The 15,535-nt window shown below is 34.5% G+C and overlaps 1 protein-coding gene across 4 annotated transcripts in view; it reads right to left on the reverse strand.

Moving 5' to 3' along the window:
- Positions 1–15,535, reverse strand: part of GFM2 (GTP dependent ribosome recycling factor mitochondrial 2) — a 48,691-nt gene that overhangs the window by 23,389 nt on the left and 9,767 nt on the right. For 3 of the 4 annotated variants that reach the window (XM_079144082.1, XM_079144079.1, XM_079144081.1), the window contains 5 exons: positions 13,416–13,541; positions 12,351–12,439; positions 4,520–4,608; positions 2,895–2,955; positions 2,412–2,591 (listed from right to left, as the gene is read on the reverse strand). In XM_079144082.1, coding sequence (XP_079000208.1) covers positions 2,412–2,591; positions 2,895–2,955; positions 4,520–4,608; positions 12,351–12,439; positions 13,416–13,509 — 513 coding nt within the window. In that variant the 5' untranslated portion in view covers positions 13,510–13,541. The remainder of the gene's footprint in view (positions 1–2,411; positions 2,592–2,894; positions 2,956–4,519; positions 4,609–12,350; positions 12,440–13,415; positions 13,542–15,535) is intronic. The other variant, XM_079144080.1, reaches the window with a different exon arrangement.

Raw genomic sequence — 15,535 nt, forward strand, 5'->3', positions numbered from 1 at the left:
TATGCTTCCAGTTCTTTGGGGTATATACCCAAAATGAAACTTGTAGATCACATAGTAATTCTATATCCAATTTTGTGAGGAACCTCCGTGTGGTTAAGCATTAGCAACTGCACCATTATGTTCCCACTAATACACAAGGGTCATAAGTTCTCTACATCCTTGCCAACACAAATTTTCTGTTTTTTTTTTTTTTTTTTTTTAATTACAGGTATCTTAATAAATGTAAGAGGGTTTTACCCTCTAATTTTTAAGTAATTATGTATTTCTTGTAATTAGCACCTATTATCAGCTACTGATAGTCTTTTATTCTATCATATAGTATCATATCCTAGAAGATGAGATAGTATGTACAAGTGTGAACTGGTTCCTCCACTAGATTACAAGATCTTTATTCTTATAGCACTTTTAAGATAAAACAACAACAAAAATGTTAATGAGGAACCAATCATGTATCTAGTTAATTAATGTTAATTCCACTTGTGTTCTTTCTATGCCCTGCTAATCTAGAGGAGTAGTATAACAAGTAGGTAAGAGTTCTAGCTCTGAATTGAGACAGACCTGAATTTGAATTCCAGTTCTGCCACTTTATTAGCTGTGTAACAACTTATTTAAGCATTCTAAGGTTCTGCTTCCTCCCCATGTAAAACTGGGCAATAAAAGGTTGTCCTGAGGATTAAAAAAAAAAAAATAGTATAGTAAACACTTAATCGAGCACACATCAGGCCTTCAATAACTGTTATCCTATGATAAAAATATCAATTAAGTTGATGATAACTATGTATTATAATGGCAAGTAAATACTTCAAAAATATCTACCTACAAAAGACAGATGAGGACTGTGATTGTAGCTCAGTGGTAGAGTGCTTGCCTAGCATGTGTAAGGCGCTGGCTTTAATCCTCAGCACCACATAAAAATAAATAAATAAATAAATAAATAAATAAAAGAGGTACTGTGTCCACCTACAACTAAAAAAAATTTTTTAAAAGATGGATGAAATGAAAAAAAAAATATGCTGATAGAATTTGGATCAATTCAATTTAGAAGTGAAAAATCAAAGGGCTCAAATTCATATATTTTTCTCTACTGTAAGACTTAGTGAGTCTGCTGGGCATGAGCACATGCCTATAATCCCAGCAATTAAGGAGACTGAGGCAGGAGGATTACAAGTTCAAGGCCAGCCTCAGCAACTTAGTAGGGGCCCTAAGCAATTTAGCAAAATTCTGTCTTGATCTAAAAAATAAAAAGGGCTGGGGATACGGTTGAGTGGTTAAGCACCCCTGGGTTCAATTCCCAGTACCCAAAAAAAAAAAAGAAAATATTCAGTGAGTCTCAAGTATGTTTTACTTATTGCCCTATACACTAACAAAATAATAAAATATTGCAAGTATTAACAATCTCGATATTTTCTATCAAAATTTTGAAGATAGATGAGGTTCAGAGCTATAAAGTAGGTATAAAATTGATGGTTTCAAATTTTTCTAAATAATTGACATCTGGTAAAATAGAAGATAGACAAATACTTTGATCCAACAATTCTACTTCTAAAGTTTAACCCTTAATAAACTCTTACACACAAGCACAAGTAATACAAAGAAGATCATAGCAAAGCTGTTTATAAGAGCAAAAACAACCTCAAAGTCCATTCACAGGACAAAAGACAATAAACTCTGGTATAATTATATACTGGAACACTATACAAGATTAAGGTGAATAAATTACACATAAGAACATGGGTGAGAGGCAGGGGTTGTAGCTCAGTGATAGAGCACTTGCCTAGGATGTGTGAGGCCCTGGGTTTGAATCTCAGCACCACAAATAAATAAATAAAATAAAGATCCATCCACAGCTAAAAAAAAAAAAAAAAATTTAAAAAAAGAACATGGATGAATTTCCATAATATGAAACAATACAATAAAGCACAAATAGTATCATTCCTCTTTGCAACATGAAAAACTAAGTTCTATAGGGATATATATGTTTACAGTAAACTATAAAGAAAATAAATGAAAGATAAATACTAAAATAATACACTGGTGGGCTGGGAATATAGCTCACTATCGAGTGTATGCTTAGTATGCCTAAGGCTCTGGGTTCCACTCCTAGAGTCAAGACAGAACATATAAATGTTATATGTGTGAGTATGTGTGTGTGTGTGTGTACACATGTATGTATGTATGTTAGCTAAGGAGCAGATAGATTAGTAGGAAAAAGATATGAACAGGAAGTAGCACACAGATTAGAAGGTATTGCTAATACTCGTGTATGGGTGGTAAACACACTGGTGTTCATTTTATTATTCATTATACTTTACATATTTCATATATAATTTTACATAAAATTTCACAATAAATAAAATATTCAAAAGTTTCTAAATACTTATATAATTTTAAACTTGCAATATTTATTTTACTTGTTCAATTAAGGCATTCCTTGCTTCAACTGTCTTCTTCAACAATTCAGTATCACTCGTTTCCAAAAGGGGTTTTCTCTTGAAGTCTTTTCCATCATCTGAATTAGTATTCCAAAGAAGTTTTTCTTTACTTACTACATCCACCACTCCTTTAAAGGTTTTGGCTTCACCAATTGGTAACTGTGAGTCAGAAGAAGATAAGCATTATTAATGGTCACTCACTTAACTGCACTAGTGATAGAACTTATCTAACTTATCTAATTACACCACTGTGACCAAACTGCTTATTATTATTTTTACCATAATCTATATTTTTACCATAATCTATATTTTTATTATATCCCAACTTCTTCTAAAAAGGATTTAAAAAATATATATGTATACATATATATGTATGTATATATATTTATATATATATGGTATATTTATATATATAAATTGGTAAGGAAACTAAGAAGGAGTTGATGTTACTAACCAATTTACCTGTAAAAGCAAAGGCTTTGCCTTTAACTTCTCTCTGATGCTTTCAACTGCATAGTTAAAACTGTAGAAAGCAAAATAATCTTGGTTATAAATGTAGTCAAGAATTCTTAAAACAGGTTTAACAATGTTCTCTCAAATAACTGTGAACATCACATAATTAAACTGAGATTAAGGTTAAATGAATTAAAGTCACACAGGTAATAATCTTAAGATTGAATGCAAGATTTCACTTGAATCAATAATTATTTCTTCTACAACTAGATTTGCTACCACATCAAGCTACCAGCTTTCTTCCAAGAATCAAACTAATTTTTCTTTACTTTGACCTTAGACATTCTTTCTTTGCTTTTGCAGTACTGGGGATTGAATTTAGGCCCTCATGTATGCTAGGCAAGTGCTACTGAGGTATTTTCCCAGTCCTATCTTAGGCACTTTCATAGCATATGCTCCACTACTCATTTCTGTGCTAACACTGGGGTTGCCTACCTATGGCACACATGCCTTCTTTGAAACATGGGTTGATTTATACATACATGCAGACCACTTCAGTGCCAATGTCTTTTGAGAACCAGTCTGCTAATCAGGTATCTCCCTCCCCATCACCACAGGTACCGTCAGTCAGTAAACAAGTACTTCCATCTTCAACAAGGAATACCAAACAGGAAGGATCAAAACTTAGGCCTAACACATTTTAAAAGCTGCTGTGCTATTACTATCAAGACAAGAGTCCTTTAAACAAACAGCCTGAGAATTACTGTGGAGAGTTACATAAACACAAAGCATATGATAGTTTACATTTTTATTTTTCACTCTCCCACCATAGACCAGATTGTTCCCTATCACATTTTCCCCAGAATCCTTAGTACTCTTGATTGTCAGAGCTTGGAATGTAGCTCAGTGGTATAGCACTTGCCTAGCATGTGCAAGGCCCAGCATTCAACCCCTACACTACAAAAAACAACAGACGAAATCTCTTGATTTTCTCTCTTTCATGTTTTCTCCAAATCCTTCATATATTCTTGATTCTCTAAATTGTATTCTCAGAACAATGTATCCATTCTGAATGATAAGTCACCACTCTATAAATCAATGAGCATGACCAGCAAATCTCAGCACTCTCTTCTACCATATGTGCAGGTCTTACAGAAAGTACATTCTCCCCTCCCAATTCCTTTTATTCAGAGCCTACTAACCACTAGCTAAATATCAAGAGACAAGGAAGAACACCACTCTGATAAGCAACTGCAGGAAATAATTCTCTACCTCCAGCAACAATGGGGAGCATGGTAACTGGTAACTAGCAATATAGGGACTACCCTGTACAGTTCTAAAAACCAACCAACAGATTCAGAAAGATACCACTTTGTCAAGATCCTAGAAAATACCATTCAGCCTCTCTACATTAGATACAGGATAATTCACCTCCTATAGGCTCTCTATTAACTCCAAACTATTATTCAAACTTATGCTGCTTTGAAGTTATTTTTATGAGAATAAATTAGTATTACATAGACTATTTATACCCTATAGGGAAGAACTGCCATTGCTAAACTTAAGTTTGTAGTCCAAGAATAATTCCAATTATAGTCTCACATTGGTAAGTCAAAGAAACACACTTTATATACCTTGCTCCAGTTTTGTCCATCTTGTTTAAAAAACAAATTCGCGGTACTTTGTGCTTATCAGCTTGCCTCCACACTGTGAGAGTTTGGGCCTAAAGCAAAGAAGTAGGAAAACAAATACATAAACACACACACACACAAAGGACAAAAATAACTGTTGGTGGACATGAAATGAGTAGATACAAAAATCTATGGTAACATGGAATTGCACCTAACTTTAGCACAGAATTAGTACAATTGTACTTACAGTGCTATGATACTACTTTGCCATTAAATAAGCATAGCTGGGAATGTGATAAAGTGAGATAAAGTATGTGTTTCACATGGTTTGAGAATAATATTTTGGGTGAAATAGGCTCCATACAAAGAGAATTAACACCTGGGAGGTATCAGGTCATGGAAAGAGGGCAAAGGTAGATCAGAAGATCTACATTTTGTTTGGCTTCATCTTTCCTAGTGCATGTCACAATAATGAACTATTTGAATGCTGGTTTTCTGAGTGTGATATAGGAAATTTATCCTTAATTCTGAAAACTGATGTGAGGTAAAAAGAGCAAACAAAGTGTACAATACAAGCACTAGTATAAAAATCACATATTTCATTCATATTTGAATGTTCATGTAAACTGAGGATTTAAGAGGGGGAATAAAGAAACATATACCTGTATTTATAAGTTGTAATTTCTGTATGCTTTTCTTTTATTGATTTTAATTTTTAAATATATTGACTATATAAATATAGTCTATTAAAACATCTGTGCCTAGTAGAATCCAATAGCTTTTAAGCAAAGTATAAAAAGCTGAATGTGTTCATACTAGTTATAATTGAAGCCAGCTTGTTGTTTGTTCAGAAAAAATTTATATACAATAAAATATATAAACTTTTATGTGTATAGGTCAATGAGTTTTGAACAGACATTTATGGAACTAGTTCCCCAATCAAGAGAGAGAATATGCTATCATCCGAATTTTTTCTCGCCCCTCTTCCCCTCCATAAGCAAGGTGTTCTGATTCCTGTCACTAGATTCATTCTGCCTGTTCTTGAACTTGAACACAATGTGTGTGAAATTCATTCACCTTTTTAGATATACTGGCTCATTCTTTTACATAAAAGTACTGGTTTGTTTTTCAATCCACCTGTGGATATGCACTTGGGTTGTTTTAGTCAGGCTTGTTTCTAGTCTGAGGCTTTTATGAACTTAGCTACTATACACATTCTGAATAAGCCTTTGGTGCACAAATGTTTTCATTCCCTTGGATAAAGATACAGGAGAACTGCTGGGCTTTAGGGTAGGTACATATTTAACTTTTGAAGAAACTGCCGAATAGTTTCCCAAAGTGTTTGCACTCCACTGCAGTCCTGCCAACAATATGCAGAGCTCTAAGGGCCTCCCACTCTTGTCACATTTGCTATCACTCTTTATATTTTTACATATTTATTTTTTGAGCTATGATCTCTCCATTTTTCCCAGGCTGGCCTTAAACTAGCCTCCCGCCAAAGCCTACCAAGTAGTTGGGATTACAGATGTGCACTATCACTTTTTAAAATTTCAGTCATTTTTATGGATTGCAAAATAGTTACTTCTTTGTGATTTTAATATATGTTTTCCTGATGAATAATGACATTGCCTTTCTGGTCATTCAAAAGTTTTTTGTAAAATGTTCATTCAAGTCTTTTGCCCTATTTTTTTAATAAACTGGGATATAAGTTTTAGTGCATTGTAGTTTTTCATAAATTCTGTATACACTTCCTTGTTTATATATATGTATTATAAAATCTTTAGCACGTGATTTCCCCAAAAGAGTAATATTCTCCTATATAACCAATACTATTTTTGCATTCAGGAAATTTAACATTCATATAATACTTTAACATTACATATATTTTCTCATAGTCAAGGTTTGTTCCTTATTTTTTTTAAATACTTTTAGTTGTAGATGGACACTGAGTTATTGATGAACCTTTATTTCATTCATGTGTTTATATGAGGTGCTGAGAATCGAACCCGGTGCCTCACACATGCTAGGCAAGTGCTCTACCACTGAGCCACAACCCCAGCCCTTGTTCCTTTTTTTATTTTTGCTTTTAGTTTTAATGTGCAGATGTAACTTTGATAAGGTTAAATGAATCAAGTTTTTCCTTTTATGATTTATGCTTCTTATATCATCTAAGAAACTGGTACCTATACCAAGATTGTGGAGACATTTTATTTTTCTTCTAAAAGCTATGAAGATTTGGCTTAACATTATGATCCACTCCAAATTAATTTCTATGTATGGTGAGGGGTGTGTGGGAGAAATATAAATTTTCCAAGAACAAAAACATTAAAATTCAAACAAAAACAAAACATTCCGTTCATCCTACCTGCTAGCTAAAAGCCTATGTATTGTTTTAGAATAAGAGCCGCCTGCTTCATGAATTCAGAAATTTCCTATTTCAATTCTGTAAGTACTGTAGCCTGCCTGCAAGATTGTCAATTTTTTTGGTGGGGGTTACTGGGAATTGATCTCAGGGGCATTCAATCACTGAGCCACATTCCCAGCCCTATTTTGTATATATTTATATATATTTATTTATTTATTTATTTTAAATTTATATATATTTTATTTAGAGACAGGGTCTCACTGAGTTGCTTAGCACCTTGCTTTTGTTGAGGCTGGCTTTGAATTCACAATCATTCTGCCTCAGCCTTCTGAGCTGCTGGTATTACAGGCATGCGCCACTGCGCCTAGCTCAGATTGCCAAATTTTCGTAATAAAGTTGCAATAATAGAACAGAATGAAACTAAACCCATATCTCTCACCATGCACGAAACTAAACTCAAAATGGATTAAGGACCTTGGAATCAGACCAGAGACCCTGCAGATTATAGAAGAAAAAGTAGGTCCAGATCTTCAACATGTTGGCTTAGGACCAGACTTCCTTAACAGGACTCCCATAGCACAAGAAATAAAAGCAAGAATCAATAACTGGGATAGATTCAAACTAAAAAGCTTTCTCTCAGCAAAGGAAACTATGAACAATGCGAAGAAAGAGCCTACAGAGTGGGAGAAAATCTTTGCCAATCATACTTCAGATAGAGCACTAATCTCCAGAATCTATAAAGAACTCAAAAAAGTCTACACCAAGAATACAAACAATCCAATCGACAAATGGGCTAAGGAAATGAATAGACACTTCACAGAAGAAGATGTACAAGCAATCAACAAACATATGGAAAAATGTTCAACATCTCTAGTAATAAGAGAAATGCAAATCAAAACCACCCTAAGATTCCATCTCACCCTAATTAGAATGGCGATTATCAAGAATACAAGCAACAACAGGTGTTGGCGAGGATGTGGGGAGAAAGGTACACTCATACATTGCTGGTGGGGCTGCAAATTAGTGCAGCCACTCTGGAAAGCAGTGTGGAGATTCCTTAGAAAACTTGGAATGGACCCTCCATTTGACCCAGCTATCCCACTCCTTGACTGTGGAACCAACCTAGATGTCCTTCAATTGATGAATGGATAAAGAAACTGTGGTGTATATATATATATATATATATATATATATATATATATACATACAATGGAATATTACTCAGCCATAAAGAATGATAAAATTATGGCATTTGCAGGCAAATGGATGAAATTGAAGAATATCATGCTAAGTGAGATAAGCCAATCTCAAAAAGCCAAAGGACGAATGATATCGCTAATAAGTGGATGATGACACATAATGGGGGGAGGGAAGGGTTAGTGTTAGGTTAGAGTTAGGGTTAGGGAGGGGGGCAAGAATGGAGGAAGGAAGGACTGTATAGAGGGAAAAGAGGGGTGGGAGGGGTGGGAGGGGTGGGGGGAAGGGAAAAATAACAGAATGAATCAAACAACATTACTCTATGTAAATCTAGGATTACACAAATGGTATGCCTTTATGCCATGTACAAACAGAGAAACAACATGTATCCCATTTGTTTACAATAAAAAAAAAGTTGCAATAATAGAAAAGATGCAACCATTAGAAAACAAAGTGAACTCCCCAAAATAGAAATACAACGTACAATCAACCTCAGACATCAATGTCAGTCTTTACAGCAAGTAAACGCCACTGTCAGGGCTCTCAGATGGGACTTTAGTAATTATATTATTTCCCCCTAGCTTTTCATTTTGAAAAATTTCAAACCTAAAGAGAAGCTGAAAGAATAGTAAATATTCATGTACTCCTAATTTCCCCAGATATTAAAATTTTGCCATATCTACTTTTTGTCTTTACCAACATATGCACATGTGTTTGTGTGGTGACTATGCAAATGCACTTCCGATCTCCTACAATATAAGGAACACAATTGATTGGTGGCCCAAACTGTTGCCCTTCTGGATCTAATGCCATGTTCCTGCTAAGGTCCAGTTTCCTACGAGCTATTCCCAGATAAGCACTGAGCACAACAGAGGTATTAATATAGGCCTATTCCCGCAAGACACAGGAATCCTCCAACAAGTAACTTTGGCTCAAGATCCTCCCATTGGCCTAACCAATCTTTTATGAAATCATGGGCAGTCTGAGATTCTTCCTGCCCAATCTTTCCTCACCTCCTTTATAGGTATCAAAGCTGTACTGTGGTCTCAGTGCTATCCCTTTATTCTCTTCTCCCTTGATCTTTATAGGCATCTCCCCCACTATAACTCCCATATATCTGATCTCATATGGCATCTACTTTCCCAAGAACCCAAATTAATATCAAGTATGTAAGTAGATGAGGCCTAGATCATGAGAATAAGTTGCAGATACTGTGTGACACCTCGACACTAAATACTTCAAGCATACATTTCCAAAGAATAAGGACCTTCTTATTCTTAATTTTTATTCAATTATGGATTACATTTAGAAAATTTTAAGTTTGAGACATTTTTATCTAATACCTTTAGTCCATGTTCAAATTTCCCTGATTTTTCCTAATGATAATGATGCTATTTAGAGCTTTTTTTTTTTGGATCCAGGATCCAACCAAGCATCATCCATTGCATTTTCTTAACTTTTTTAGAATCTTTCATCTAGTACTCCAGCTTCCCTCCCCCCACCCAATCATCTGCGATGCTTACACTAGTCTTTTTTTTTTTTTTTTTTCAGTTTCCAAAATGTTCTGCACAATTGTTCCCTCTGGCCCCCACAATTTCTTTTCATTTAGATTCCACGGATTATTTTCTCCTGATTAGACACAGGTCAAACATTTTTTTTGCAAGAATACTACACAGGTAATGCTATATGTTTCTCAGTGCATTATAGTGTCCGTTTTTAAATCATGTTAATTATGACCACTTAAGATAATAAAATAAATAATTTTAAGGTTAAAAGAACTAATCCTCATTCTACATTTAACATGGAACTGATCATGACATTATAGGATGAAGAGGTACCAGATAAAGAGGACGAAACTCATCCCACTAGCAATATATTATTTATTATAAATCCATTTTCAAAATTAATTCAAGGGTTAGGGATATAGCTCAATTCGTAGAGTGCTTGCCTGTCAAGCACAAGGCCCTGGGTTCAATCCCCAGCACCTCAAAAAAAATTTTTTTTAATTCAAGAACTTATTTGTACAGTATTGGTAACTGAAATCAAGGCTTCATGCATGCCAGGCAAGGACTCTCTACCACTGAGCTACATCCTCAGCCCAAGAACCTTTATGTTAATTGTTGGGAGATAATTATCAATGGGTCTCTCATGTTATCTTAGAAAATGTATTGATTCCCCTGATTCTGGATAATATTTTGAAGCATGTTTGTATAGAAAACAGTCTTGAAAGATAGTGTCTCCCTCTAGAGCAAAAGGCAGGTTTGCTTATAACCTTGGAAGATAATGTCTCCCTGAAAAGCAAAGGGTGGGACTACCTGCAGCACATTATAAAATATTTCTGTATCTAAGCACAGGATTCCTCTTAACTCGGTACATGTGCAGCTGCCACCTGACTCCTTCATGTCACTCCCCAGAAACTGGGACTTGAGAAATCAGTACAAGAAAATGATGATACTCTGGCTGTTTCTATTGCTGTGACTAATAAAATCCTTTCTCTCCAACCCAGGAATCTTTTGTCTTCTGCCAGTCATGAAATAGGGCAAGTTAACTTGTTAGCTTGAAAGTAACAGTTTTTTTCCCCCCAGTACTGGATTTGAACCCAAGGCCTCACACAAGCACTCTACCACTGAGTTACATCCCCAGCCCCGCCTTTTTTTAAAAATTTGTTCTAATTAGTTATATATGACAATAGAATGCATGTATGCATTTTGATAAATTATACCTAAATGGAGTATAATTTCTCATCTTTCTGATTGTACATAATGTAAGATCACATTGGTCGTGCAGTCATATATGCACGAGTTAATGTTTCGCTATCCTTCCTACCCCCATATTCTTCCCCTCCCTTCATTCCCCTCTACCTAATCTAAAGTAACTCTATTCTTCCCTAGCACCCCACCCCCCACCTTATTGTGAATTAGCATCCACATATCAGAGAAAACATTTGGTCTTTGGTTTTTTGGGATTGACTTATTTCACTTAGCATGATATTCTCCAACACCATCCATTTACCAGCAAATGCCCTAATTTCATTCTTCTTTAATGCTGAGTAATATTCCAGCATTCATATATATGTCACATTTTCTTTATCCATTCATCTGTTGAAGGATGCCTAGGTTGGTTCCATAGTTTAGTTATTGTCAGTTGAGCTGCTATAAACATTGATGTAGCTGTGTCACTACATGTAGTATACTGATTTTAAGCTCTGGGTATAAACAGAGAAGTAGGATAGCTGGGTCAAATGGGGGTTCCATTCCAAGTTTTCTGAGTTATCTCCTTAGTGCTTTCCATAATGTTTGCACCAATCTGCATCCCCACCAGCAATGTATGAGTGCACCTTTTCCCCCACATCCTCGCCAACATTTATTTTTGCTTATATTCTTGATAACTGCCATTCTGACTGGAGTGAGATGAAATCTTAGTTTTGATTTGCATTTCTCTAATGGTTAGAGATGTTGACCATTTTTTCATATATTTGTTGACTGATTGTATATCTTTTGTGATGTGTCTGTTCAGGTCCTTAGCCCATTAACTGATTGGTGTTTTTTGTTTTTGTTTTTTTTTTTTTTTGGTGTTAAGTTTTTTGAGTTCTTTATATAGCCTGGACATTAATGCTTTATCTCAGGTGCATGTGGTAAAGATTTTCTCCCAACCTGTAGGCTCTCTCTTCACATTATTGATTATATCTTTTGCTGAGAAGCAGCTTTTTAGCTGAATTCATCCCATTTATTGATTCTTGATTTAACTTCTTGCACTTTAGGGGTCTTGTTAAGGAAGTCAGATCCTAAGCCAACATGGTGAAGACTTGGACCAACTTTTTCTTCTAGTAGACGCAGGGCTCTGTTCTAATGCCTAAGTCTTGGATTCACTTTGAGTTGAGTTTTATGCAGGGTAAGAGATAAAGGTTTAATTTCATTTTGTTACATGTGTCCCCAGCTCCTTTTTAAAATTTCCTCTTGAGGTAGGGTCTCACTAAATTGCCCAGGCTACCCTAAAACCTGCAATCCTCCTGCCTCAGTCTCCCAAATAGCTGGGATTACAGGCATGTGCCATGCCCCACTTGCCCTTCACAGTTCTTGACAATTATATTTCCTACAGTAAAGTAAATTTTCCTTTTACTATGAACGATCTAAGAGCACATACAGATCACATTCCAACTTTCCTTGATTTGTATGAACACATCAAGTAAAAGGTTATAGTTAACTAATTCCAATACATTCTATCTTTTTTTACATCATGGTAGTCTATCTTCACTTTGGCAATATATTTTACCTCTACACCAGCAGAGGCATCAAATACAGCCACTGCACCATCCAACACTCTTAAGCAGCGCTCAACCTCCAATGTGAAGTCCACATGACCTAAGAAAAAGATGAGTATTATTTAAAACTCTTTTTGAAAAAAACAAACAGCTGGGCATGGTGGTACCCATCTGTAATCCCAACTTAATGAGACCCTAAGCAACCTAGCAAGTCCCTGTCTCAAAATAAAAATAAAAAGGGAAATGAATAAATAGGGCTGGGGATATAGTTCAGTGGTTAAGTACCACTGGGTTCAATCCTTGGTACCAAAAAAAAAAAAAAAATATATATATATATATATATATGTGTGTGTGTGTGTGTGTGTGTGTATATATATATGTAAAATGCTACAGATTCAATGAATCACAGACTGAAAATATTCTGAAAGAAAAAAACTGTTGTACTGAACATGTACAGACTTTTTTCCTTGTCATTATTTCCTAAGCAATATAGTATAATAATTACATATAAAGCATTTACAATAATATTACCTGTAAGTACATAAGGGGATATATTTAAGATATATGTAAATTTTATGCCTTTTATACAAAGGATTTAAAAAAAAATCATCTGCAGATTTGGGCACCTGCAGAGGGCCTACAACCAATTACTCATGAATACTGATGGACAACTATACATACCATGAAATACTACACCACCTTAAAAAGGAAGGAAATCCTGTTTCATGCTACAACATGGATGATCCTTGAGAACTTTATGATAAGTAAAATAAAGCAGTCACAAAAGGACAAATATTGTATAATTCCATTTATTTGAGGTAACTAAAGTAGTCAAGTCACAGATAAAGAGAGGAATTGTTTAATGGGTGCCAAGTTTTGGTTCCATAAGATAAAATATTTCTGGACATTTTTTCACAGCTGTGTAAATATACATAACACTACTAAACTATATATTTAAAAATAGTTCAGATGGTAAATTTTATGATATGTGTTTCTTACCATAATAAAAAAAAAAAAATCACACCAAAAAAACCAAAATGATGTAACATCCCTTTATTGGTGAAACAGTACCATACCTGGTGTATCAATAAGATTGATTCTATACCCCTTCCAATCAAATGTAACAGCAGCTGACTGAATAGTAATGCCTCTTTCTCGCTCTTGAGCCATAAAATCTGTCACTGTGTCTCCATCATCAACATCTAAAAAGAAAACAGATGACACGGTTTAGTTTTAATAATAAGTATTTTTTTATTGATACTTGGAACCTACCTAACACAGTTTACAATTTGCTTTAAGAAAAATCTTTTCCAAAATATTTGGCTTAATTAATATTTAAAGTTCTTCATCTTTCTCTAAGTAAAATCCCCATTCTAGAAAAAGGTTTTTTTTGAATAATAATTTGTCATAAATAAGACTTTTTCTTTAACTTTAATGAACCACATACTTCTTTCTTTTTTTTTTCTTAGCTCACCTCTTGATAGGAGGCAGAGCAGTTCACTGAACCAACACAGTCCTGAATTTAAATCTAACTTTATACTTACCACGCTGGTTTGTACAATAAAGCTAATAAATCCATCCTTGCTGGGTTGTTGTAAGAATGAAATGAGACAATATTAAGTATCTAGTCCAATAGATGAAAAATGGGATGAGAAAGATAAAATTCTCCCAATGTTAAACGATCCTTTATAAACCTGTCACTAAATTTTCCAAATGCAAATAGTTTAGGAAAAAATTTTTTCAGCATATAGTCATGGATAAACTTTGCCCTGTAAACTCACTCAAATTACTATGCACTGAAATTCTTGAATTTTGTCTTATATTCTGATTAAGTTTATAGACAGTAAAATAAATGCAAAACAGTCCTCACCATTCAATTTAGGAACGTAAGATATCCTTATACTACTACTCAGCATTAAACCCCTAAAATAGCAGACAGTTTTCTCCTATGTTAGTGTGTGTGTGTATACAAATATGTGTAATGACATGTAATGGAAACTCCAATAGCAGGGGAAACAAAAAAATGCAATTGTCAGCAACTCCAAGTATCTACATTAATGAACGTCTATGATTCATAATAGTGTTGCCAGTTATTCACAGCCTAACTACAAAAGAAAACAAACATCACTCAGGATACAAAGACCAAAAAACTAGCCAAATGTCATAAACTAGGCAGTAAGTTTTTCAAATACATTAGATTTTTCACAATGATAAAGATCTTCATTTCATATTATCTCTTTATGATTATTCATATAACTAATAAAATCAACCTGGCACCATCAAGTTCTGACACAATTTAGCTAAATTTCTAGGTCCACAAAAATTCCAAGTTAGATTTTGGAGTTTTGGAATTTGGAGCATCTCTAATTTCTGGACTAGGGATAATGAATTGTAAAGTTCACGCAAATATTCCAAAGTAAAAAAAACTGTGAAATCTGAAATGCTTCTGGTATTTCAAGCATTTTGAAGAAGGAATACTTAATCTACATAATCTACACTAAACTGTACACTTTAAAGTGGTTAAAATTTTATGAACTGCACCCTCAAAAACTGATAAAACTTTTTTTACAATTAAAAAAAAATGATGTCTTGGAAATCAGACCCTTACTTCAGATACAGTCTAGGGATAGAGGGATTACTCAGTCTTATGACACAATGGAGGAAACCTTGCAATGTTCCACTTTTTCTGTAATATTCCCATTTACATAAGAGTAAATTCTATGAGAAGCCCAGGTGGTTACACGTTTAGCAAACTATCATCATGAAGATTCAAATCCTGGTGTTGTTAAATCCTCCATAAAAATTAAGTCTCAGTCACTTCCAAGGGTCTAGAGAAATGGTTCCCAATATGGTGCATATCATAAACTGGACCTTCTGAATGTTCCAGAATGGGATTAGGGAATCATTATTTAAAAACCAAAAACACAAAAACAAAAATCTACATGAGGATCCATGCCTAGCCAAGAACCACAATTTCCACGTTACAATTACAAAATAAATTCTACTTTTAGGTGAACACTACTATTATGGGTTAACAATGAACAAAATCTTTCTTTTTCTACATGAGAACTGGATATTTGGTTAACTTTCCAGTTGTTTCCTTCTGGGAACCAGGTAATAGAAGTAGGTCAACTACATTGCTAGGCAACATGGCAAAAATAACTTCTGACTGGTAAACTAAATGTGAATTAAAGAG

This window comes from Sciurus vulgaris (assembly GCF_902686455.1).
Source record: "Sciurus vulgaris genome assembly, chromosome: 6".
NCBI lineage: Eukaryota > Metazoa > Chordata > Mammalia > Rodentia > Sciuridae > Sciurus > Sciurus vulgaris.